Source organism: Haliotis rubra, unplaced genomic scaffold, assembly GCF_003918875.1.
Source record: "Haliotis rubra isolate DU_JTF1 unplaced genomic scaffold, ASM391887v1 Scf17, whole genome shotgun sequence".
In the NCBI taxonomy this organism is placed as follows: domain Eukaryota; kingdom Metazoa; phylum Mollusca; class Gastropoda; order Lepetellida; family Haliotidae; genus Haliotis; species Haliotis rubra.
The window spans coordinates 1,986,906-2,011,189 of NW_025765669.1; the positions used below are offsets into that span (position 1 = coordinate 1,986,906).

Genomic DNA, 24,284 nt, shown 5'->3' on the forward strand with positions numbered 1-24,284 from the left:
AAACATGATCACCACACCATTGATACAAGCGTATGACAGGGATGGCAACAGGAACATCTATTTTCAGCTGAAAACTGCAGTCTAAGTAAACTTAGGCTCAGTATTATTCGTTACACTGCTATACTGAGTCTAACAAAACCTAGTAGAAGGTCGTGTCAGCTAACCTTTTGGACTGACCAATCAGAACACAGCTAACCAAATTGAAAGATCACATTCGCACATACCGTTTGAACCTTTACCTAAAAAACTCAAGCGATTCCGAATGCTATTTTCCACACAATTGCTTCCGAGTGATACACATGGAGGATGCAATGAGTAAACAATCGCTGAAAATAGCGTTTTTGTCAATATTCAGGTAAATCATCTTGCGGAAATATAAGCTTATAGTAACCATGTCATTAGAAACCCTAAGCGTATATACTGCAGGTCAAATATCTGTGTTTCATGCGGATTTTCGTTTGTTGATAGATCAGGGAAGAGAAAATCCAAAAACCGTTTTGTAAGTCTTAAATAACGTAAATGTAGTTCCATGCCAATGAAAACATGCATGCTTCAGAAACCACACATTGAAAATGAACTGGAAAAACATTGACAAAAATATTTTCCTTAACCAAAATAGGGCCCCGTCTAAGAGAATTTGTAACCACAAAACCCTTCGTTAGTTTTTTTCTTAACCTTCAACCTTTTCTAGACACTTGCCAAAAGAATTCTCCATGGCAATGGCTGAAGCAATTTCCAACCATGCAGTCTAAATGTCAACCAATGAAATAGCAGCAAATACTGCAACAGTCATGAAAAAAGGGACATAATTCCACAGTAAGGGTTAGATAATAGTTGCTATGTAAAAAACGTATTCTACTAAACAGAAGAGTTGTACCTGAGCACCTGAGACTCAGGAAGATCCAGGTCTGAATTGATCTTAAGTTACCCATGATTGTCTTAAGAGACAACTAACGGGATCGGGTGGTCAGGCTTGGTTGAGACATGTCATTGTATCCCAGGGGTGTAGATCGATGCTCATGATGTTGATCATGAGATTGTCTGGTCCTGACTTAATTATTTACAGACATACAGCTGGAATATTGCTGAGTGCAGCGTACACCTAAACCTAAACTAACTCACTCACCCGGTGACCCGATCTGGCCTGTGAACTCCCACAGCTTGACCATATTGTCCTTGCCGCCTGTGGCCAGCAGGAAGTTAGCCACATGAGAAGATGCCTTCCCTGAAACACACAAGGAAGCATATTTAATAGAGTGAAGTGTAAATAAGCAGATTTGAAGGCATGTAATCATGGAACTGATCCACCAGTTTCTATAATTAGCAAATACACAAATAGACTGGCCATCAATACAATTCATCTCCCCATGATGCATCTGTGGTCACCATAGGTACCACAACCCATTTCGTATCCTACTTAGGTCCCTGTAGAAGGACTGAATGTCACTGAATACCATACAAATTATTACCATGACATTACATTTCATATCATATCATACCCCTTCATCCAATGCAGAACACATCTTCTTATGGACAAGTGAGTGAGTTTAGTTTTACGCCGCACTCAGCAATATTCCACCTATACGGCGGCGGTCTGTAAATAATCGAGTCTGGACAAGACAATCCAGTGATCAACAGTATGAGCATCGATCTGCGCAATTGGGAACCGATGACATGTGTCAACCAAGTCAGCGAGCCTGACCACCTGATCCCGTTAGTCGCCTTTAACGACAAGCATAGTCGCCTTTTATGACAAGAATGGGTTGCTGAAGACCTATTCTACCCCGGATCTTCACGGGTCTTATGGACAAGTAATGACAAAGGCCCTTTTTGGCAGAAAGGACATGCACAGTTTTAGAAATGAGGAAACGGTACAAATCAGTGTGAAAATCATCAGAAACTTTTATAAGAATGAGAAATAGAAAAAAATGCATGTTTGTGACTTGTGACAATAATGATGATGGAGTATGCCTGAAGTGTCGTATAGTCTTATTTTAGAGGCATTGAGAATTAGAGTGATATTTGAACATTACAATGCCTCTGACCCTAGTTATAATGACAATTTGATATACACAACTGAAACATATGTTAAAAAATACCTATAGGGTCATGGATATTCTCACAGTTAAATCTTCTCTGGAGTTTCAAAACATCATGCTTTTTCTCATTTCATTCTTGTGAACCTAATTATGTTTTGTTTGTTTGTTTAACATGACACTCTGCAATGTTTCAACTAAATTACCACAGTTTGTACATAATCAAATCTTGACCAGACAATCCAGTGAGCACTGATTTTTTACACAATTGAGATGTGATGACATGTTCATACGACAAGCAAGGGTGGCTGAAAACCAGTTATCACCTGCAGCTTTGATTTATTTTCAAACAGTTTCCAAACAAGACTTTTCAAAACATGCCATGTTTATTAACACAATCCCACTTAGAAACAGTGAGATAAAATGCACAAAATGGTAATTTGTGAAAATGGGATGTTTGTACCCCAAAGCAGTGAGTACTACCTCCAGGGTGAGAAAATTCTTTTGAAAACTACAGCTTTGAGTTCTTTCTCTATTAAAGAAATAAAACAACACTGATTGAAATGTACAAAGATTATATTCTCTTTTTCTTTATCACACTATTTCTTTTCTTTCTTGGGAAGATTAAATTCTTGCTTTTATAGACATGAAAGGTTACATATGTGAACAAGCTGTAGTAAACAAATCAGTAACAGTATGAAACATGATATCACGACATGTTAAATGTTTACAAAGGATGTCAAACAACTCTGATCCAACGGGTGACAGAAGCTGAATCCATTATTCCATATCTCTCCAGGGAAATATAACCTGCTTGCATCAGCTGATTAAACAAACCTTTTTTCCTACAAGGCCGAATCTCATATGCAGGCAAACATAACACTCAGTAATCACATGTAGATACACACTGTTCCATCAGAAATAGATGGGGCATATTCACTCAATATTTACCTTGCTCTTATGTGACTCTAAGAGGTAGATCACAATGCTCATTATATCATGGGTTTTTTCACTGTTGGTATGTTTTTTACCATGCATTGTTTGAATATCATCAGTCTGCAGGTGAGTAGTTTGGAAATCTTTATTGGTAGGTTATATATAGAAAGTCTTTTGCATGTGTAAGCATGGTTACTTATCATGCTTTAAACCATTATGTCAAATCATCCTATTGTCACTGATCATTTTGGAATTGGTTCTGAGTAAAGAATTCACAGGCATTTTTGAACAAGGAAACTTTATACTACCATACGTGATTTGTAAATTTATAAAGAAATTACATGTACAGATAAATCTGTGAAGATCTGCGTTAGAATTGGTCTTCATCAACCTATCCTTGTTGTAAGAGGCAACTAACGGGATCAGATAGTCAGGCTCGCTGACTGTGTAGATCGATGCTCATGCTGTTGATCACTGAATTGTATGGTCAAGACTCGATTATTTACAGACCGCCACTAAATAGATGAGATATTGCTGAGTACGGAGTTAAACAGCAAACAAGCTACATGTACAGATCAACAACAACATGCGTTGACTCAGGGAAATCACTCAGATCTTTTCATTCTATCGACTCATCCCTTTGAAGATTGTTAGCTGAGCTTTTGGAATCAAGATGTTATGTTATTTTCCCATGATTTTTCTATTACGTACAGGCTTTCACATTAGATACCATTTGGGTGATATCAAGCATATATTTGATTAATATTGCAATCATACTGCACTGAAGGTTATTGTGACACCATCAGTTACCATGACATCTCATCACTCATCTCTGCCACATCTGTCAGCTGTGTGTTTTACAGACAAGACACTGGTGATAACTGTTTACAAGCATAAAACATTGAAGGAATGATTAAGAGGATAAATAGAAATCGTAAAATTGTATCTTTTGATAAATGCTCAAAACTCCCTTGACTTGACACAAAGTTTCATTTACTTATTGATTTGTGTTGATATATTCAGTATGAAAAGAAAATGTATTGAAGAAATTGATGATCTGCATCAAAATAAGGCAATATACGTGATGTATTGTGCATTGTGTGCCCCCAGTGGCTTTGCTATGTAGGATAATTGTTTTTCAGGTTGTTGTGAACTAGATCGCACTATCCTTCTGGAATATTTACAAACTGAGAACATAAAGTCAGGGGTGGAAATAACCCATTGCCCGACGTCCGAGTCCAGTGGTTTTTTCTGTCGGGCAAGCAAATTTGTATATCGTGCTGTACCAGTGTCCAGTTGACTCTCCAATGTTAATTATGCTGTTCATTTAAGAAATCAACAAGAAAATAGGCCGGTATAGTGGAAAAATTACCAGGGCAAGTGATTTTACATGTGCCACTGTACCGGAGTACACTAGCAATTTTAAAGTTATTTCCACCCCTGAAAGTCTCAAGTGCAATGTTTTTCCCATGATTAAACATGTTGATGTAAAATTCTGACATACGGAAATACTTTATCTGCAAAAAAGCAACCCAACTTCAAACAACTGTCTTGAAAGAATAACATTCCAAACAGACACTTGTGGGAAATGGAGAAATCAATAAAGCAAATTGTGTGCATGATGACAGAAACATTTGCTTACATAATGTTTCTTAAAGACGCAAACATCAGAGCAAACATCTCCTGAGAAGCTGTAATATGATGAATTAGAAATAAACTGTATATCATTAACACATAAATAATTATAGTCCTGGAAAGGTAAGTACTCGAGTTTGAGAATATTGATCATAATAATGTAGTGTACTTCATATTTATAGGCAAATTTTAGGAATGGCGGGTACTACAAGTAGGACCGGACACACTTGCCCTTTTTGCGAACACCTGGTGTCATCACTGATTTTCAACGATCCATTCATATAATTGTCACATCTATTTTTCTCTTTACACTAGATGGAATTTGATTCTGAGGGTAAGCAAGACTGAGTATTGTTTTGCACTGATATTTCATATCATATTGGGTTAAGACTCTTCTATGTAATCATGGAACTAATCCACCGGTTTCTATAATTAGCAAATACACAAAAAGACTGGCCATCAATACAATTCATCTCCCCATGATGCATCTGTGGTCACCATAGGTACCACAACCCATTTCGTATCCTACTTAGGTCCCTGTAGAAGGACTAAATGCCACTGCATACCAGGATGAAATTACATTTCATATCATATCATACCCCTTCATCCAATGCAGAACACATCTTTTTATGGACAAGTAATGACAAAGGCCCTTTTTGGCAGAAAGGACATGCACAATTTTAGAAATGAGGAAACGGTACAAATCAGTGTGAAAATCATCAGAAACTTTTATAAGAATGAGAAATAGAAAAAAATGCATGTTTGTGACTTGTGACAATAATGATGATGGAGTATGCCTGAAGTGTCGTATAGTCTTATTTTAGAGGCATTGAGAATTAGAGTGATATTTGAACATTACAATGCCTCTGACCCTAGTTATAATGACAATTTGATATACACAACTGAAACATATGGTAAAAAGATACCTATAGGGTCATGGATATACTCACAGTTAAATCTTCTCTGGAGTTTCAAAACATCATGCTTTTTTCTCATTTCATTCTTGTGAACCTAATTTTGTTTTTGTTTGTTTAACACGACAGTCTGCAATGTTTCAACTAAATTACCACAGTCTGTACATAATCAAATCTTGACCAGACAATCCAGTGAGCACTGATTTTTTACACAGCTGAGATGTGATGACATGTTCATACGACAAGCAAGGGTGGCTGAAAACCAGTTATCACCTGCAGTTTTGATTTATTTTCAAACAGTTTCCAAACAAGACTTTTCAAACCATGCCATGTTTATTAACACAATCCCACTTAGAAACAGTGAGATAAAATGCACAAAATGGTAATTTGTGAAAATGGGATGTTTGTACCCCAAAGCAGTGAGTACTACCTCCAGGGTGAGAAAATTCTTTTGAAAACTACAGCTTTGAGTTCTTTCTCTATTCAAGAAATAAAACAACACTGATTGAAATGTACAAACTACAGCTTTCAGTTCTTTCTCTATTAAAGAAATAAAAGATTAAATTCTCTTTTTCTTTATCACACTATAATCTTTTTTTTCTTGGGAAGATTAAATTCTTGCTTTTATAGCCATGAAAGGTTTCAATATGTGAACAAGCTGTAATAAACAAATCAGTAACAGTATGAAACACGATATCACGACATGTTAAATGTTTACAAAGGATGTCAAACAACTCTGATCCAACGGGTGACAGAAGCTGAATCCATTATTCCATATCTCTCCAGGGAAATATAACCTGCTTGCATCAGCTGATTAAACAAACCTTTTTTCCTACAAGGCCGAATCTCATATGCAGGCAAACATAACACTCAGTAATCACATGTAGATACACACTGTTCCATCAGAAATAGATGGGGCATATTCACTCAATATTTACTTTGCTCTTATGTGACTCTAAGAGGTAGATCACAATGCTCATTATATAATGGGTTTTTTCACTGTTGGTATGTATTTTACCATGCATTGTTTGAATATCATCAGTCTGCAGGTGAGTAGTTTGGAAATCTTTATTGGTAGGTTATATATAGAAAGTCTTTTGCATGTGTAATGAGGTTACTTATCATGCTTTAAACCATTATGTCAAATCATCCTATTGTCACTGATCATTTTGGAATTGGTTCTGAGTAAAGAATTCACGGGCATTTTTAACAAGGAAACTTTATACTACCATACGTGATTTGTAAATTTATAAAGAAATTACATGTACAGATAAATCTGTGAAGATCTGCGTTAGAATTGGTCTTCATCAACCTATCCTTGTCGTAAGAGGCAACTAACGGGATCAGATGGTCAGGATCGCTGACTTGGTTGACACATGTCATTGTGTAGATCGATGCTCATGCTGTTGATCACTGAATTAAATGGTCAAGACTCGATTATTTACAGACCGCCACCAAATAGATGAGATATTGCTGAGTAGGGAGTTAAACAGCAAACAAGCTACATGTACAGATCAACAACAACATGCGTTGAAATCACTCAGATCTTTTGATTCTATCGACTCATCCCTTTGAAGATTGTTAACTGAGCTTTTGGAATCAAGATGTTATGTTATTTTCCCATGATTTTTCTATTACGTACAGGCTTTCACATTAGATACCATTTGGGTGATATCAAGCATATATTTGATTAATATTGCAATCATACTGCACTGAAGGTTATTGTGACACCATCAGTTACCATGACATCTCATCACTATTCTCTGCCACATCTGTCAGCTGGTGATAACTGTTTAAAACATTGAAGGAATGATTTAGAGGATAAATAGAAATCGTAAAATTGTATCTTTTGATAAATGCTCAAAACTCCCTGGACTTGACACAAAGTTTCATTTACTTATTGATTTGTGTTGATATATTCAGTATGAAAAGAAACTGAATGAACTGACATTCTCTCTGAATCCTTACAAATTTTCTTACAGACCTTTATATTTGATGATCTGCATCAAAATGAGGCAATATACGTGATGTAGTGTGCATTGTGTGCCCCAGTGGCTTTGCTATGTAGGATAATTGTTTTCCGGTTGTTGTGAACTAATTCGCACCATCCTTCTGGAATATGTACAAAGTGAAAACATAAAGTCTCAAGTGCAATGTTTTCCCCATGATTAAACATGTTGATGTAAAATTCTGATATATGGAAATACTTTATCAGCAAAAAAGCAACCCAACTTCAAACAACTGTCTTGAAAGAATAACATTCCGAACAGACACTTGAAGGAAATGGAGAAATCAATAAAACAAATTGTCTGCACGACCACAGAAACATTTGCTATCATAATGTTTCTTAAAGACGCAAACATCAGAGCAAACATCTCCTGAGAAGCTGTATTATGATGAATGAGAAATAAACTGTATATCATTAACACATATATAATTATAGTCCTGGAAAGGTAAGTACTCGAGTTTGAGAATATTGATCATAATAATGTAGTGTACTTCATATTTATAGGCAAATTGTAGGAATGGCGGGTACTACCAGTAGGATAGGACACGCTTGCCCTTTTTGCGAACACCTGGTGTCATCACTGATTTCCAACGATCCATTGATATAATTGTCACAGCTATTTTTATCTTTACACTAAATGGAATTTGATGGTGAGGATAGGCAAGACTGAGTATTGTTTTGCACTGATAATCCATATTGGGTTAAGACTCTTCTCGGGTGCACAATCACAGCGCTGACATAATTTCCCCGGTCAATGGACCAGTGTGCACTCAATTTTCATTTTCCACTAACTGAGGAATAAACAAGCCAAGCTGTCAGTGCGACACCAGGTCAACAGCCAAATTACCATCTAACCGCACCCACTGTTGGGTGAACAGACGCACATTCTAAGTAAATCTGGGAGTGAGTTTAGTTTTATGCCTGTTTAGCAATGTTCAGGCAATATCACCATGGGGACACCAGAAATGGGCTTGACACATTGTACCTGTGTGGGGAATCGAACCCGGGTCTTTAGCGTCACAAGCGATCATAAAACTACACTACACTACACTACACTACACTACACTACACTACACTACACTACACTACACTACACTACACTACACTACACTACACTACACTACACTACACTACACTACACCACACTACACTCATAAATCAGGGACAGCCAACATACTAAAAGAAAATCACAAAAGTCTAACAAGGTTTCGTTCCACACTATGCATTAATATTATGAAGCCACACTGCTCATTGTGATAGAGAAAAAACGTGACAATTGGGGAGAGACAAAACAATCATTGAAAGTGTGTTCCACTGCAACTTCGTAAGCCAATGTGACCCAGCATGCCAACAGAAAATCAAGAAAGCCAAACATGGTTTACCTCTACACCGCACATCAATAATATGAAGTTACACTGCCAGTCATGATGAGGAAAATATTACATTACAATCGGGTACAGAAAACTACCATGTATCATGTATATCACCAAGCTTGCTGTAGTTCTTAAAATTTGAAATGTACATGAATTTTGTTAGTTGATTTCTTGTCCCAAATATATTGCCATGCCCAATTTGAAAATTGTAGTAACCAAAATCTGCATTCTGTAACTAATAGCAGCCCACATTATAATTTATAAGTGCCTGACGCTGAGCCATAAAGAAATAAGACCTTTCTGATTTAGTCTTAAAATTAATGACTGGCAATAACCATCTTGCTTGGGAGATATTACAGACTGCTTTATTCACAATCTACAGGGTGCCACAGAATCTGACTTCACAGTGACCGAATTAATTAGATTAAAGTACTTCACATAGTACCGAAGTGCACATTCGTCTTGCATACATGAGACATTAGACAATCTCAGGTACACCTTACTTCTTTGACTCTAAAACTTGAGGCACCCAAGCTTGTCACAAGAGGCGACTAACGAGATCGGGTGGTCAGCCTCTCGGACTTGATTGACACATGTCATCATATCCTAATTGTCTAGATCGATGCTCATGCTAATGATCAGTACATTATTTACAGACCCAGGGATTCAAAATTATTTTATAAAGCCACTTGCCACAGGGCAAGTGACCTTAAGAAAGTAACTTGTCCTGACAAATTTTCCACTTGCCCTGATTTTATGACATAATCATGATGATGTAATTATAAAAGAATAAATCAACATGATATTTGATGTTAATGTTTACTGGAGTATTTATTGAAAAGTGATAAATAGCAAAGAAAGATAACTCTACTTTATCATCATTGCGAAATTTAAAAGCTACATTTTGAGCAGATATGAAATTAAATCCAAGTTTATTTGCAGTTTGAAACCATAAGTGGAAATTATCTAGTAGCCCACGGACAAGTAAGATACCATTATTTGATTGCCCGAAATGAAAACTGACTTGTCCTCGGCGTCGGGCGATGGGATTTTTTATCCCCTGCAGACCGCCACATGGCTGGAATACTGCTGAGTGTGGCGTTAAACAACAACTTAAACTTGAAGAGTGTCTCCTGCTGATCATTACTCACATATGCACATACTTACTTTACCATTGCTTGTGTACACTGACAGTATTTTGTTTGTTGTCTAACACTGCTTGGTAATATTATGTCAGGATGTTAATATTCAAATCATGACCAGACAATCCAGTGATACAGAAGATTCACACAGTTAGATATGATGACATCCAATCAACCAAATTACCAAGCCTGATCACCCAAGACATTACGTTAACTGCGTAACAGATGGGGACCAATTCAAGATGGAATCCCAGAGAAACAAAATTAACAGTGAGCAAGATATCCCACAAATGTCAGCCAGACCACAGGGCTGGTAAAATGTAAAACTTGCCAGCCCTGCCAACCTACCTGCCCACAAAATATCTTCATACACATGTCTAAATTTTAACCCGATCGTCGGGCAGTTGAATTTGAGAATTTGGCAATCCGTGTCAAAATAATCCGTCCCGGGCAACCAGGTCTTTCAAACGCTGATCCCATACAATATGGATGTTTGGAAACATAACCAGATGATTAAAGCACTGAATATTTTCATTTGTTGAAGAGCAAATAGTTTTCTAATTTGAAGTTAACATGATACACAGCTTGTTATCACAAGCTGCAATGTTCATACCATACTTTTTGGGCTCTCACTCTATGAAGGTTCATACTCAATTTGATCATCAATTCTTCATTAACACAAAAATTTCAACAGGTCTCAAAATTTCTGGTTTTGAGCTGACCATGATTTTTCAGCACACGTTAAGGAAATTATTTGAACATAAAAAGTAGAAAAGGATGGTGGCAATTATTTAAATGACTATCAGCAAATGATGGAACTCTTCAATATGGCAAGAAGCCAAAGCTGCCTCTTTGCACGGTCGTCCAGTGGATCCAGTGTGGTCAAGTGGGCAGCCATTGATCCCTGGCTACAACCGTTTCATCAAGACCCATTACTATATTTACCTCTCTCTCCTGAACCAAACATCAATTCACATAAACAAACATGATTTCCACATAAACAGTGGCATTTAGTTGGACGTGTAGTTGATGACAAGATAGCGTGGATGTTCAACTTGTATGTTGCCATGGCTACAAAAATAGCAATGTTTCAGTTGTAGCTTTTAACACCATTATCAGACAAGTGATGGCTGATACAGCAAAACACATGATACATATTTACAATGCCACACTAAATTCAATATTAAAGTCAACACAACTCTACTACAAGTCACGGTATGGCTGATATGTGTCGATGTGCCTCTAGATATTTACTCACTCATTCACTCACTACCACTACAACAGAGATTCAATATAGTCATCATTAGAAGATTAACATGTGAAATCATTAGTCCATTTCAAATCAAAATTGTTGAGATAAGCATGATTAGTACCCTCTGCACATGTTGCAAGGTTAGAAATAAATTCTAATTTTCAGTAATATGCAAAGTCTCCATCTATTTCATGATTAGATTGCTAGTCCACAAGGAACTGTCACAAGCCCTTCCTCCAGTTTACCCATCATTTTTGAACCCTACTGTGGCTCCAAGGACAAAAGACTCCCAACAGAAAAGATAGTCCTCAGTCATCATTATTTGTCATTCATATAATCATTATGATAATGCTTTCATGCAAAACGTATAAAGAGAAGGTATAATCATGAAAGTATCATGAAAAATACAATAACATTCTTTTCTTGTCCCTGTGTAATCAAATCTGAAGTGACTGAGTTTGGTTTTACTCCACTTTTAGCAATATTCCAGCAACATCATGGCTGGGGACACCAGAAATGGGCTTCACACATTGAACCCATGTGGGGAATGGAACCAGGGTCTTCGGCATGACGGGTGAACACCTTAACCACTAGGCTACCCCACTGCCCCTATCAAATCTGTAAGTGTAGTCAGGGATTTACCTTGAGTCCTGTTTTTGAGGGTCCCTGGGACTCATACTCTTAAATTTCAGGGTCCTGGACTAAAAATGGGGGTCCCAGACACTTAAATATTATTATTAATAGTGTTATTGTCTTGTGTATCATGATTATCACATTATTTGTTACAGTAATTGAATTGCAAATGATACCATAACCAAGCTTGTAGCAAACTCTTTGATAACTTATAGTTACTTAGACTTAGACTTACTTAGAAGTATTTAGACTTTTTCTGCGTCCCTGTGGATGCACTAATAAATTTTGTTGCGTCCATTGTCAATGTTTATGCGTATAGGACGCAGGAATTCGTGTCCTGTAAATCCCTGTGTAGAGGGGTGTGTATTTCTGTTACCTTACTCTGTCATTTACCATGTTTACCATGGTAACATCATAACAAAACCTGAATTACAGCCAGCTTTCAAAAATAATAATACTATCTACATGATAACTGAGTAGATGTATTGAATAGGAAAATATCTGCTGAGTCATTGAATACCTTGAGTGATACAAATCACTTTAGCCCAGTGTTTCATATTTTCCCTGAATATATACATTATATAAATTGCCATTTGTACATCATATTGTAGGCATAGATTCCATACCATACATTCCTACATCTTTCAGCATGTCTGCGTGTTCTAGCATGATTAGAACAACACATAACCAAACTTGATCTATTCATCACATGTAGGTCTCCTTCAAGTTCATGCACTAAGCACATCATAATTCCACTCTTCATCAGTTATATAGGACATGTATTCTGATAACCCTCACTGATAATATCCATACAATTACACATGAATGTATAGCAAACCTGTTTTATGTTTGACTGAGAAATAGACAGACACCATACTAAATGTAAGGTCTCCAGGCGAAATGTCTGTACAAATGATTTTAAGGCCACAGTTTACATCCATGGTTTCTAGTATTTACAACATGTTGGCTTAATGTAAATACAAGGCAGTGTTACATTATGTACACATGATCATATGATGACATCCATGTTCTTGTTCTGAAACAGTTGTTAGGGAAATACCTTGTCTTTATCAAGCTAGAGTCAGTGTAATGTGATAGGCAAGTGTAACATGCATCTCATTTTCAAAACACATTTCAAAGTAGGCCTTAAGATTTACAAGGTATACATAGCACACTCCTTGTCATTGGGTATGAATAATAATTTTGCTTTTACATATTGCATTACATTTGTGATTTGCTTGTGAACATTTTAACTCACTCATCATAAACAGTTTGAACAGCTATTTAATAATTACAGCATCTAAATCAAGAAAACTACATTCAAATGTCTTAGGACATCAGAACATAAATGTATTTTCACGTTTAACACATTTAAGAGCAGTGAAAAGTGTTTATGTTTGCAGGGTTTGAAATATAGTAAATTACCGACCGTATTAACAAATTCAAAGGGACCTCTTATTTCAGATTGTTATATACAGTCATTGATTATACATACTTCAACTAAAATATACAGCAACTGGCCGGGACACTAGACTTTCTTCATTTTCAGAGTGGTAATCTAAACTAGCCACATATTCTAACTAGCATGGGCTTTCTTCGATATATTTGCTTCAGGGTTTGTAGTGAGTGAGTGAGTATGGTTTTACGCCGCTTTTAGCAATATTCCAGCAATATCACGGCGAGGGACACCTCAAATGGGCTTCACACATTGTACCCATGTGGGGAAACGAACCCTGGTCTTCGGCGTGACAAGTGAACACTTTAACCACTAGGCTACCCCACCACCCCTCAGGGTTTGCAAATTGTATGACTAGCCTGGACCCTCACACAGTTGGTTATATCTGCCAGTTCATTAAAAGTATGTTTGTAATAGATGCAGTTTACATTAACATAAGTCTGATAGTTTGGGGCTAGTAAATAAGGAAGGACTAGTGACATTTCCTTGTAGACTGCCTCTGTAGCAGTTTGTTATTGCAGACAGATGAAAACCAAATCATCTTCTAACCCTGAAAGCTTATAATACAGTAGATGTATTTTGATGAATAATTCATAGACAACTGTCATGATTCTGCAACGTATCAGAAATCTTTTCTTAATCAAATTTGTATAAATATTTAGATTAAAAACATCTCGACTTAATCACACATATCCTCATCCATACTGAATAAAAGTGTTTACATTACAAGCTTCTCGACTTAATGACATATATCTAAATAATAATAATGAGTATTTATAAAGCGCTGTATCCAGAGGCCCAGATACTAATAAGCTGCGTATCCGGGTAAAATACGCATAGAATAACGCATTGAAAAATAATTGTTGCGTACCAATTATGCATTTAAAATGTTAGATACGCAGAAAGTTTAAAACAAATGCGTACAAAATATATTTATAAAATTTGCTTGCGTAATGAAAAAGACATCGATTGCTATCAAGTTGTACTGTTAGTATAGGACAAGTGTTGTACTGTCAGTATAGGATTTTTTATGAAATCATTTCCATTATATTTAAGTTGGTTTTGATTACCGCCTCGTTTTCTATTGACTGATAGTTTACAGTAACATCGGTAGGTTCTGTATTATATTTTACTGACGACTGCGTCAGAATTCGTCCCGTTATATTATTGTGCATGTTTGAACTTGATCGCCGGGAAACATGTGCACAGCTGATTGCTATTTCCGGCTCAGATACAAATGGTAATCTTAATTCCGTGCAAATAATACAATGCCCAGCAAAAACAACTTAGAAGTTAAAAGGTAAATAATCTTGTCTAGTGATGTTTATTTGCAAATCTGATGTCTCTACTGACAAAGTCGTCTTCTGTTGTTTGTTCACGCGAAGTGATACGATGTTCTTTTCTTTCCCCTGGAAAAAAGTTTGACCAAAGCGTAACCCATGGATAAGACGACCCCCTTCTACAGACTGCTTTTTTTGGTCCTCAAAATTCGGCTTATAGACGGTAATATACGGTAGGTATGACATAAGGCAGAACATACCTGCTTAGTAAACTTACTCAATGGCATATACTTAGGTGAGTAAAATACGCACATATTTGAAAGCAGTGGGTAACAGAAAAAGAAATACCCCCTCAACATTCATAATACCCACTCCAAACAAATATAGTGGGTACAGTACCCACATGAGCTAAATCTTATCTGGAGCTCTGGCTGTATCGATCCACAAGATGTATGCTCAAAGCGCATACTGAATAAAAGTATTCACATTACAAACATCGCGATTTAATCCCTTACATCCAATCCGTACTGTAAAGTATATATTTTTTACTTCTATTGTCCATGTTATATAGCCAGTATCATCTAAAGATTTTACTGTTATGAAACTCTGGTGACGTAATCTATTTCAGAAATAACATTTGACATCATACCATGGCATATATCATTTTATATGAAAAACTAGAAACACTGATCCCAATATTTTAAGAGAGGATACCTTTGGGCACACAGCCTAAAGAGGACTGTTCGATGTCTAATATTCTCCTTGAATGTGTCACGTCACTGATTTGATTTGTGAAAATCCATTAATATGTTTAAGTCTTAAGCATAAACTGGTATAAGAGTAAACATGATAAGTTTGAAGTTGATACATTGGGCAAACAATGTTCAAATGAGAAAACAACAATTCCAAGGCTATGAAAACAGGAAACCCATCAAAGTGAATCAATAATTGAAAGAAGTGTCTTAGAGGTATTTACATGCATCCGAGGCTGCTGCTGCAACCACTAGACTTAATACAGCTCAGCTGAGGACTGGTTGGGTATCTGTTTGTCCCTGTCTCAGAGCCCCATTGACAAAAACATGATTGGGGTTTTTTTTCAGATTGAATCATCAAACTTACCAGCTGATCCATATTTGGGGGAGAATTCACAGCAGGTCACACCAAGATCGTGGCCATCTAGTTCGTACGCCAGCTCACGCCCGTGTCCAAATTTGGCATCCCACACACGCAGATGTCCATCTGTGCTCCCCGACACGACAAAGTAGCTGTCTGGAGTAAAGGCACAAGCTGCGACCATCTCGTCATGACCGGAGAAACATCTGCAGCAAACAAAGAGCATTATCTGTAGTTGTTATGTCTGTTGTTTAATATCGCAGCAGCAGTGTTCAAGCTATATGGTGTCAGTTCATGTCTGGACCAGACAATCCAGTGAGTCATATCATGAACGTAGATCTCCACCATTGGGATACAATGACATGTACCAACCAAGTCAGCCAGAAATGTCTCTTTTCCTGATGCATAAACCTACCATGTGTAAGGCTGATGGGGCAATAGAGAGTGAGTGAGTAAACGTTACTTTAAGCCACATCAGCGATATTGTGGCTATTCACAGCAAGATTGTTGTTTGATTGATTGTTGTTTGACGCCGCACTCAGCAATATTCCAGATGTATGGCGGTGTCTGTAAATAATCAAGTCTGGACCAGACAATCCAGTGATCAAAATCATGAGCATCGATCTGCACAATTGGGATACGATGACATGTGTGTCAACCAATGAGCATAGGTTGCCAATTGCCAATTCTAACCCAGATCTTCTCAAGGCAGTAGTACTAGTAGAACAGATGTTAAAACACTATGCTCACAACCAGAAAGACCTAGATTTGATTTCTGTCACAATTAAATTGTTAATAATGTTAACCTCTTTGGATTTGGATCAGGTCTCCGACCTCAGATCAGTGACCGGTGATTTGAATCCCATAACAGTTTTAGCCACTACAAAGACAAGGTAGGCATTTGGAAACAATAAAATTATGTGAAACAGGAGATTGGGGAAAAACATCTGAAAACAAATTTATCACTGCCTCATGATCATTTTTAAATGCGAAGAGTTACTTACTTGAGGAGTTTGCGAGAAGAAACTTCCCAAAGGCACAAGGTATTGTCATCTCCTCCGGACACTATCTGAGAAGAATCGGGAGAGAAGTGACACACACGGATTCCGTTTTTACTTGGATGTTGGATGACCCCAACTTGATCCCCTGTCTTAACATCCCACAGTATCAACTTCCCGTCTGTAGAACACGAAGCCAAGGTGTTTCCAAACGGTGAAAACACACAACAGTTAACATAATAGGCATGTCCTAGCAGAGGTGACGACGGAAGCTCCGTAAAGTCTTCCGTGCTCCATATCCGGACAGTCTTGTCTCCGGAACATGTGGCAAGTTTGTCGTGGGTAAAGGCTACACAGTTTATATCTGAACCATGGGAGGTGATCGTATGAATTAAACTTGCAACCATATTCGCCATATCTTTGTTACCTGTTCACAAAGAAACAAAAGAATCTTACATCATGTATCTTATAAAAATAATAATAACAATAAAGTGCCTAGGATCCATCGAAAGGTGCTCGTTTGTGCTATGAGAAAGTTAAAACCAAGTCAATGTACACTGACTATGTACAAATATAAACTACCCAGAAAATCTACTGAAAGTGAACAGGAGAGGTGAATTTTGGACAGAAACAGAAGAAATACAAGAATACACTGATACAGATGCATTAACCATGTTAACCATGAAAATACACTAATGGAAACGAATAAGGGAACACCTGAAAGTACACGTTCCTTCATTCTTTTCCAGGGTTCTTCACATGCTTTGTATTGCACTGTGGGTGAAACTCTGGAAAAGAATACAGGAACACTTGTACGAATAAGGTGTTCCCTTATTCGTTTCAACGAGTATATTTTTTTAGAGTAATCAATACCCATTATCAGATACATCAGTTACAGGAGAGTAATTGTCTTAAAGATTACTGTTATTATTTGTCCTACGCTCGTACAGTATCGATAGGAATTTAAAAATACCAGTAGTATTGACGATAGTTTCAATATCAAAGTTGAAGGAGGTTTGTTTTGGTTGGCACATATTACTCCAGATTGGAGTTGGATTGAGTTGCCACTGGGAAGGAGCTATATTTCATTCACTTCTAGTACACTGCTCGTCACGCCCAAGACCCGGGTTCGAATCCCCACATGGGTACAATGAGTGAAGCCCATTTCTGGTGTCCCCCGCAGTGATATTGCTGGAATATTGCTAAAAGCGGCGTAAAACCAAACTCAGTCAGTCAGTCAGTCTAGTACACTGATTAATATTATTATTCAATCCAGTTTACTAGTATCACAACACCAATATGACAGTTGAGAGCCAAAGAAACACTATTGCAAGTGTAGGCAACTACTGTAAAGCAACTGCAAGAGTAAAAATAGCTCTAATGGTCACCTCTTATCAATTGTTTATCTATCAACAGTAAACAGGGTTCAAAAGGCATGCTGCTCCCCAAGATGATGTCACTGTCAGCAAACAATAGTTACAATCAAATATCAGGAACTGACTCGCCAGTGAGGAAAATGATCCACAACAAAGTGTCAGTTGCTTCATTTTTGTTCAGTTCCATAAACTCCCTACTTTACTGTATCAACACGTTTAACAAAATGAAGGTCATGTAACTTTTGTAAGTAAAGAAATGGCAGAACCAGATACATCAGTGACTAAGTAAAGATAATTTCACCAATAGCCATAGAATTAGTCACATCTCGGATACTGCATAGTCTTTATGGCTAAACACAACAGTACTAATCAAAATATAAGTGAAATGCTAATCCATGTAATCCCACAGATTATATAAGCTCCACAGGAAAACTGATCAGCATTTCCTAAACAGGATTGAAAACATCAGTCAAGAACCAACTTAGCAGAGATCAAAATACATAAAGCTGCATGTTTTGAGTTTTCACCTATCTGTATGTGACGAGTTAAAGGAATACTTTCCTCTGTAAAACAGTTCCTCCCTATTTGCTAACCTATTTATTAACATGATTAAGGCTATGATTCAAGAGTACATTGCCTTAGGGTGACCAGGTAAAGATTGCTTTGTTGTCAATTAAATTAATTCGGGAGAAAATGGTACACTGAAAGTCACATTTGAAAAATACTTAAAATTATTTGATTCAATATACATGTATAATATGACCACGATGTGACAATAATGAACAAGGTTCAAACCTGGTACTGCGAGATTTCCCCAGTCACATTATAAATCCAATCTAAATATCTCTCTGGTATCGATATAGGCAAACACCTTTGTCAAAACTTCAATCCATCTGTAGAGGATCTCCACATAAATAGTCCATTCAAAACAGGGACATTTTCCCCAATTCCATCTTAAACTGCCAACTGCGGCAGTCTTTGGGAATAAATCACAGGCTCTCCCCACTGTAGTAATATCGGTACTGATCTATCAGCGTTACTCGACTATTGATTTTTCCGTGAAAGTGTGAGATTCGATCAAGCTTAGGCTTTATTGGAACCTCGGTACCCCGTTACCGACTCAACTGGTCGAATTCCCCATCGACTAGTTTGTGTCATCACCCGACAACACCGAAATGCCATCGACTACTGGGAAAGTGACGAGAGGGCGACATTGCAGAATGTCAACAAAAAAACGCAAATGGAATTCAATAAACATGTTGACCTATTGTTTTAGGAGAAATCTTTCGCTCATTAAACGTGGCCCATCCCACTCATACCCTCTCCGAATATACCCATATGATTGTCATGTCCGAACTAAAACTTGTAGCCATAGAAAAATACTATTTTTATACTACCTTTCCGCGCTTGTTTAGCTATTGTCGGCCATCTTGTTTGCCAAGGTCATGTGATCATTAGGTCACATGACTATTTCGAAATCTGTTGGGCCACATTCAGCGCACGCAACAGAACAATGGACTTATAATGCCAGTGTGCGGCCGTGCATAACATTAAACCTGCATTTTAAGCTTTGGAGTCCTCGTTTCTTAATACAAACTTCATGGAACCAGAATGTCTATATGTAACCCACATGTAAACATGCAGCACATCAGCAGTATAATATGAAACATGCCTTATACCGCCTATATGGTCTCTGCCTTAGTCAAAGTACGTCCTTGCCTTAGTCAATATGGTATCAGACATATTAGTGTCAACAATTTATTAAGGAGACATTAGTACTAGCACTTTCTAGATTTTAAAGAAACTTTAGACTTGAGTTTAAAGAAACTCTATAAAGGAAGACCCGCGTACAAAACCACTACATAGGGATGTGTTGATGGACATGCAGTTTTATAAAAGTTGTCTATATTATATCGAAAGCAGTTTTTGAAAACGAGTTAAAATTTGATCCGCATGGCCTACCCTTAAGATCCGGGTTAGAATTGGTCTTCGGTAACCCATGCTTGTCGTAAGAGGCGACTAACGGAATCGGGTAGTCAGGCTCGCTGACTTGATTGACACATGTCATCGGTTCCCAATTGCGTAGATCAATGCACATGATGCTGATCACTGGATAATCTAGCCCAAACTCGATTATTACAGACTGCCGCCATATAGCTTTAATATTGCTTAACTATAGATCCCCTTGAAAACAAATGTATCTACTGCAAACTATGCGCACATGACCCTCCCATAAATATCTGGGTAAGAATGTTTGGTCTTCAGAAACCCATGCGTGTCGTAAGAGGCGACTAACGGGATCGGGTGGTCAAACTCGCTGACTTGGTTGGGTCACACATGCCATCGTTTCCCAACTGCGTAGATCAATGCTCATGATGTTGATCACTGGATTGTGTAGGCCAGACATGATTATTTACAGACCGTCACTAACTGACAATTTGCTGCGCTCGGCGTTAATCAACAAACAGACAAACAAACAAACAAATTACACATGACCATCTCTCACTAGTGCCTTTACAACCAGATATCTACCCGTGAAGGTCCGGGTTAGAATGAACCTTCAGTAACCCATGCTTATCGTAAGAGGCAACTAACGGGATCGGGTGGTCAGGCTCGCTGGGTTGGTTGACACATGTCATCGGTTCCCCATTGCGCAGATCGATGCTCATGCTGTTGATCACTGGATTGTCAGGTCCAGACTCGATTATTTACAGACCGCCGCCATATAGCTGGAATATTGCTGAGTGCGGCGTAAAATAAACTCACTCACTCACTCACAACCACATATCAACACTACAACCCATGGCTTGACCATTCCAGATGTGATTGGAAACATCCAGCGACTGTCTGATATTCTCAATCAGGATACATCGATCTGACAAAGTGACCGTACTTACCTGACTTTTTAACACCGTGTTCTCACCCAGGCAACCAGCCGTGCATGCGCAATGGTGCTGAACGTAAACCCGGACCAATAATTCGCCACTTTACTTCTTCACATCAACAATGATAAACGAGGTCCCTCGTGATTTTCCGGTCTAATTTCGCCGCTGAAACCAAAGCCGCCCAAGAGTGCGAAATCCAGTTTGGTCCATTTAACACAATGTACATTTCTGTCGGTAAATATGGAAAATGAAGCTTCCTAGGTCAGATTCATTTTGTATCTGACACTGTCAACCTTTTCATCTGACACTGTTACCATTCTCATATAGCGCTTCTCACACTGCCCCGAAGTTTGAATCTATCAGATTTATCGACCACCAGACATCCCTCTGCCAAGACGCAGCCTGCGTTATCGAAGCTGTGAACAAATCATTCACATCATGTGTTCTAATTTGAAGAGTCGGACCGCTGAAAGACGCTCATCGGATCGCGTCTTCTGTATAATAGATTTTGATGATATACTCTCGGGTTTATTTCCACTATCAAGTAAAATCCAATGCTTACATCAGAATATCCATTTCTGGTCGAGACGTGCACATATTATGTTGACGCTAGAATGTCACACACACAAATGTTCTGATTCTGAAGAGGCGGTGGGGTAGCCTAGTGGTTAAAGCGTTGGCTCGTCACGCCGAAGACCCAGGTTCGATTCCCCACATGGGTACAATGTGTGAAGCCCATTTCTGGTGTCCCCCGCCATGACATTGCTGGAATATTGCTAAAAAACTAAATTCACCCACTCTCACTCACTCACTCACTCACCCTCATTCTGCAGCATGCATACATTGCCGGTATCATGCAGGTGACTGGATGTTGTTTAACGCCGTAACGAGCAATATCCAAACCATGTCAAGGCGACCTGAACAGACACCGACCTGTACCTAACAAACGAGTGGTCGAAAGCATGAACAATGACGCTAAGAAGTCGATGACAGTCAGTTAATTAAGTCAATACGAACCATTTAACATTCTAACCAGTTACATGGCACCTACACATATGCGGATCCAGAGGGGGATGGGGGTAGGGGGTGCGCACGACCCCCACCCCCCGTTTGTTCTGAAAGTTTATTAAATGACCATTGAAACTCTCGTGAAAATGAAGTGTGCATCCCTCCTTTCTCAATAGTGTGCACCCCCAATTCTCAAAAAGCTGCATCCGTCCCCTGCTACATTCACTGTCATTGTCCAGCCAACCAACATGAACCACAGATGGACCACACACGCCTATCGCTCCTGTGACGTATTGTATGTAGTCATTTTCTGATTTTGTTTTTTTGTTTTCTTATTTACAGGTCTGACCTTGGTGTTACAGGAGCTGACTTTAAGGTAACTCTTTTAGGACTATGTTGACTGTCCTTCCTGCATCCCTGTATCACGACGCTATCTTTGAGGCGATGCGATACTTTGGCATGTACTTAAACAGCCGTAGATCGCCTCGCGGAAAGGACCGAATAAAAGACATGTGTTTTATTCAATGCTTACAACAAACATGATTTCAAATAGAAATGATCGCATGATTTGTGGTTTATAATGATGAATGCATACATAGGCTCTTCTAAAACTTAATTTTCACATTGGCCTTCGTCGCTTCTATTGATCTGGTTGGGCACAATGTGTGAAGCCCATTTCTGGTGTCCCCGCCGTGATGTTGCTGGAATATTGCTAAAAGCGGCGTAAAACCAAACTCAGTTAGTCAGTATATTGATTTGGCAGTGACGGTCATCTATTGACTGATCCTGAGGAAAATGGTCAATACACCGGAAATGACCAGATAACCCATGGCGCCACATCCACGCCAATCTAATTACGCTGAACACACCAACTCGTGCCCTACATACAAATCAGCTGATCGTTCTATTTTGGCAGTCACGTTGTTGTGAAAGTATTACTCTACGGAGGCAGATCTTTAATTTGAAAAGAAAATATTTCTTCCCTAAAGAAAGGTTATCGGGTTCTTGTTGTTCTTGGCCATACGCTCCTGCATGGTTCCGGGAACTGTGGGAAAACGAAAATGATATTATGAAGAGTGGAAAGCTTTTGTAGTACACACAAGTCAATCATTTCATCAGGACTGACCTCCCCGTCAAGTAATTCGCCTCGTAAAACAACAGTTACTATACTTCTGACGGATTCAAATCTTTATAATTCAAAATTTATCATTAAAATAACTTAATAGCTCAATAATAATTTGTGAAAACGTCATTTTAAAAACAAAATATGTGTTTATTGGACCTGGACCTCGTCGACACTGAGTGCGCCATCAGACGAGTTACTTCCGCCATTACCCGAGACTAAAGGTTCCTGGAAACAGGTTTATTTTTGTATATAATTTTTATTAAACCAACATCCGACTTAGCCTAGTCCTCGTATGACAGGTCATATTGGCGGGTGCGGCGTTCGAAAACAAAAAATAATTAAATTTCAGGAAAATTTTGTGATTAACAGGTGCTACCGGCAGAGCAGTGAATGCCATTCGCGAGCACCCTATGTCATCACTGATTGAAGATATCCATTTATACTAGTTAAGTGGCGTGGGGTAGTCTGAGGGTTAAAGCGTTCGCTCGTCACGCCTAAAACCCGGGTTCGATTCCTTACATGGGTACTATGTGTGAAGCCCATTTCTGGTGTCCCCGGCCGTGATATTGCTGGAATATTGCTAAAAGCGACGTAAAACTTAACTCACTCACACGTCACTAGTTTGCTTTTCACGCCTAATGGAATCACTTTCGACCAATAATCGAGACTGGTTATCCTCTGGCCTTGACGTTTTACACTAAAGTGTATGCAACCTTGCGCACTGCCATTAAGAGACGGGAAGCTGATGATACACCGAAAAGGCATCTGGATCAGAAATAATTCAAAGAATATATCTAAAATGTTTGATTGGTACAAAGGGCTGGCACGGGTAACTACGATACCCGGGACGGGTGGGTAATGAGTTGGACCCGGGTACCCGTCTCAATACCCGGACCCGTTATGATCATGTGACCAATAGATTAAACAATGTATTTATGTTATTCTTTCATGATTAAAAGGTTGTATTGTCTTTGAAGATTTAGGCATAATTACAGTCACTTCTTTTGAATATAATACATGGTTAAGATTTTGAAAAACTCGAAATTTAAGCCTCCGAGCTGAAGAATATATTGCCATTTCTTACAAATTACCACAGCGGGTATCCGGGTAGGG

At 38.3% G+C, this 24,284-nt stretch overlaps 1 protein-coding gene across 1 annotated transcript in view; it reads right to left on the minus strand.

Annotated features, from left to right (window-relative positions):
- The window catches only part of LOC124272465 (WD repeat, SAM and U-box domain-containing protein 1-like), a 35,084-nt gene extending 15,489 nt beyond the window's left edge, over nucleotides 1-19,595 (minus strand). The window contains exons 1-4 of the mRNA XM_046707642.1: nucleotides 19,550-19,595; nucleotides 16,783-17,203; nucleotides 15,785-15,984; nucleotides 1,127-1,225 (exon numbers count right to left, since the gene is read on the minus strand). Of these exons, the coding sequence (XP_046563598.1) occupies nucleotides 1,127-1,225; nucleotides 15,785-15,984; nucleotides 16,783-17,192 (709 nt within the window). The 5' untranslated portion in view covers nucleotides 17,193-17,203; nucleotides 19,550-19,595. The remainder of the gene's footprint in view (nucleotides 1-1,126; nucleotides 1,226-15,784; nucleotides 15,985-16,782; nucleotides 17,204-19,549) is intronic.
- Between the last annotated feature and the right edge of the window lie 4,689 nt (nucleotides 19,596-24,284).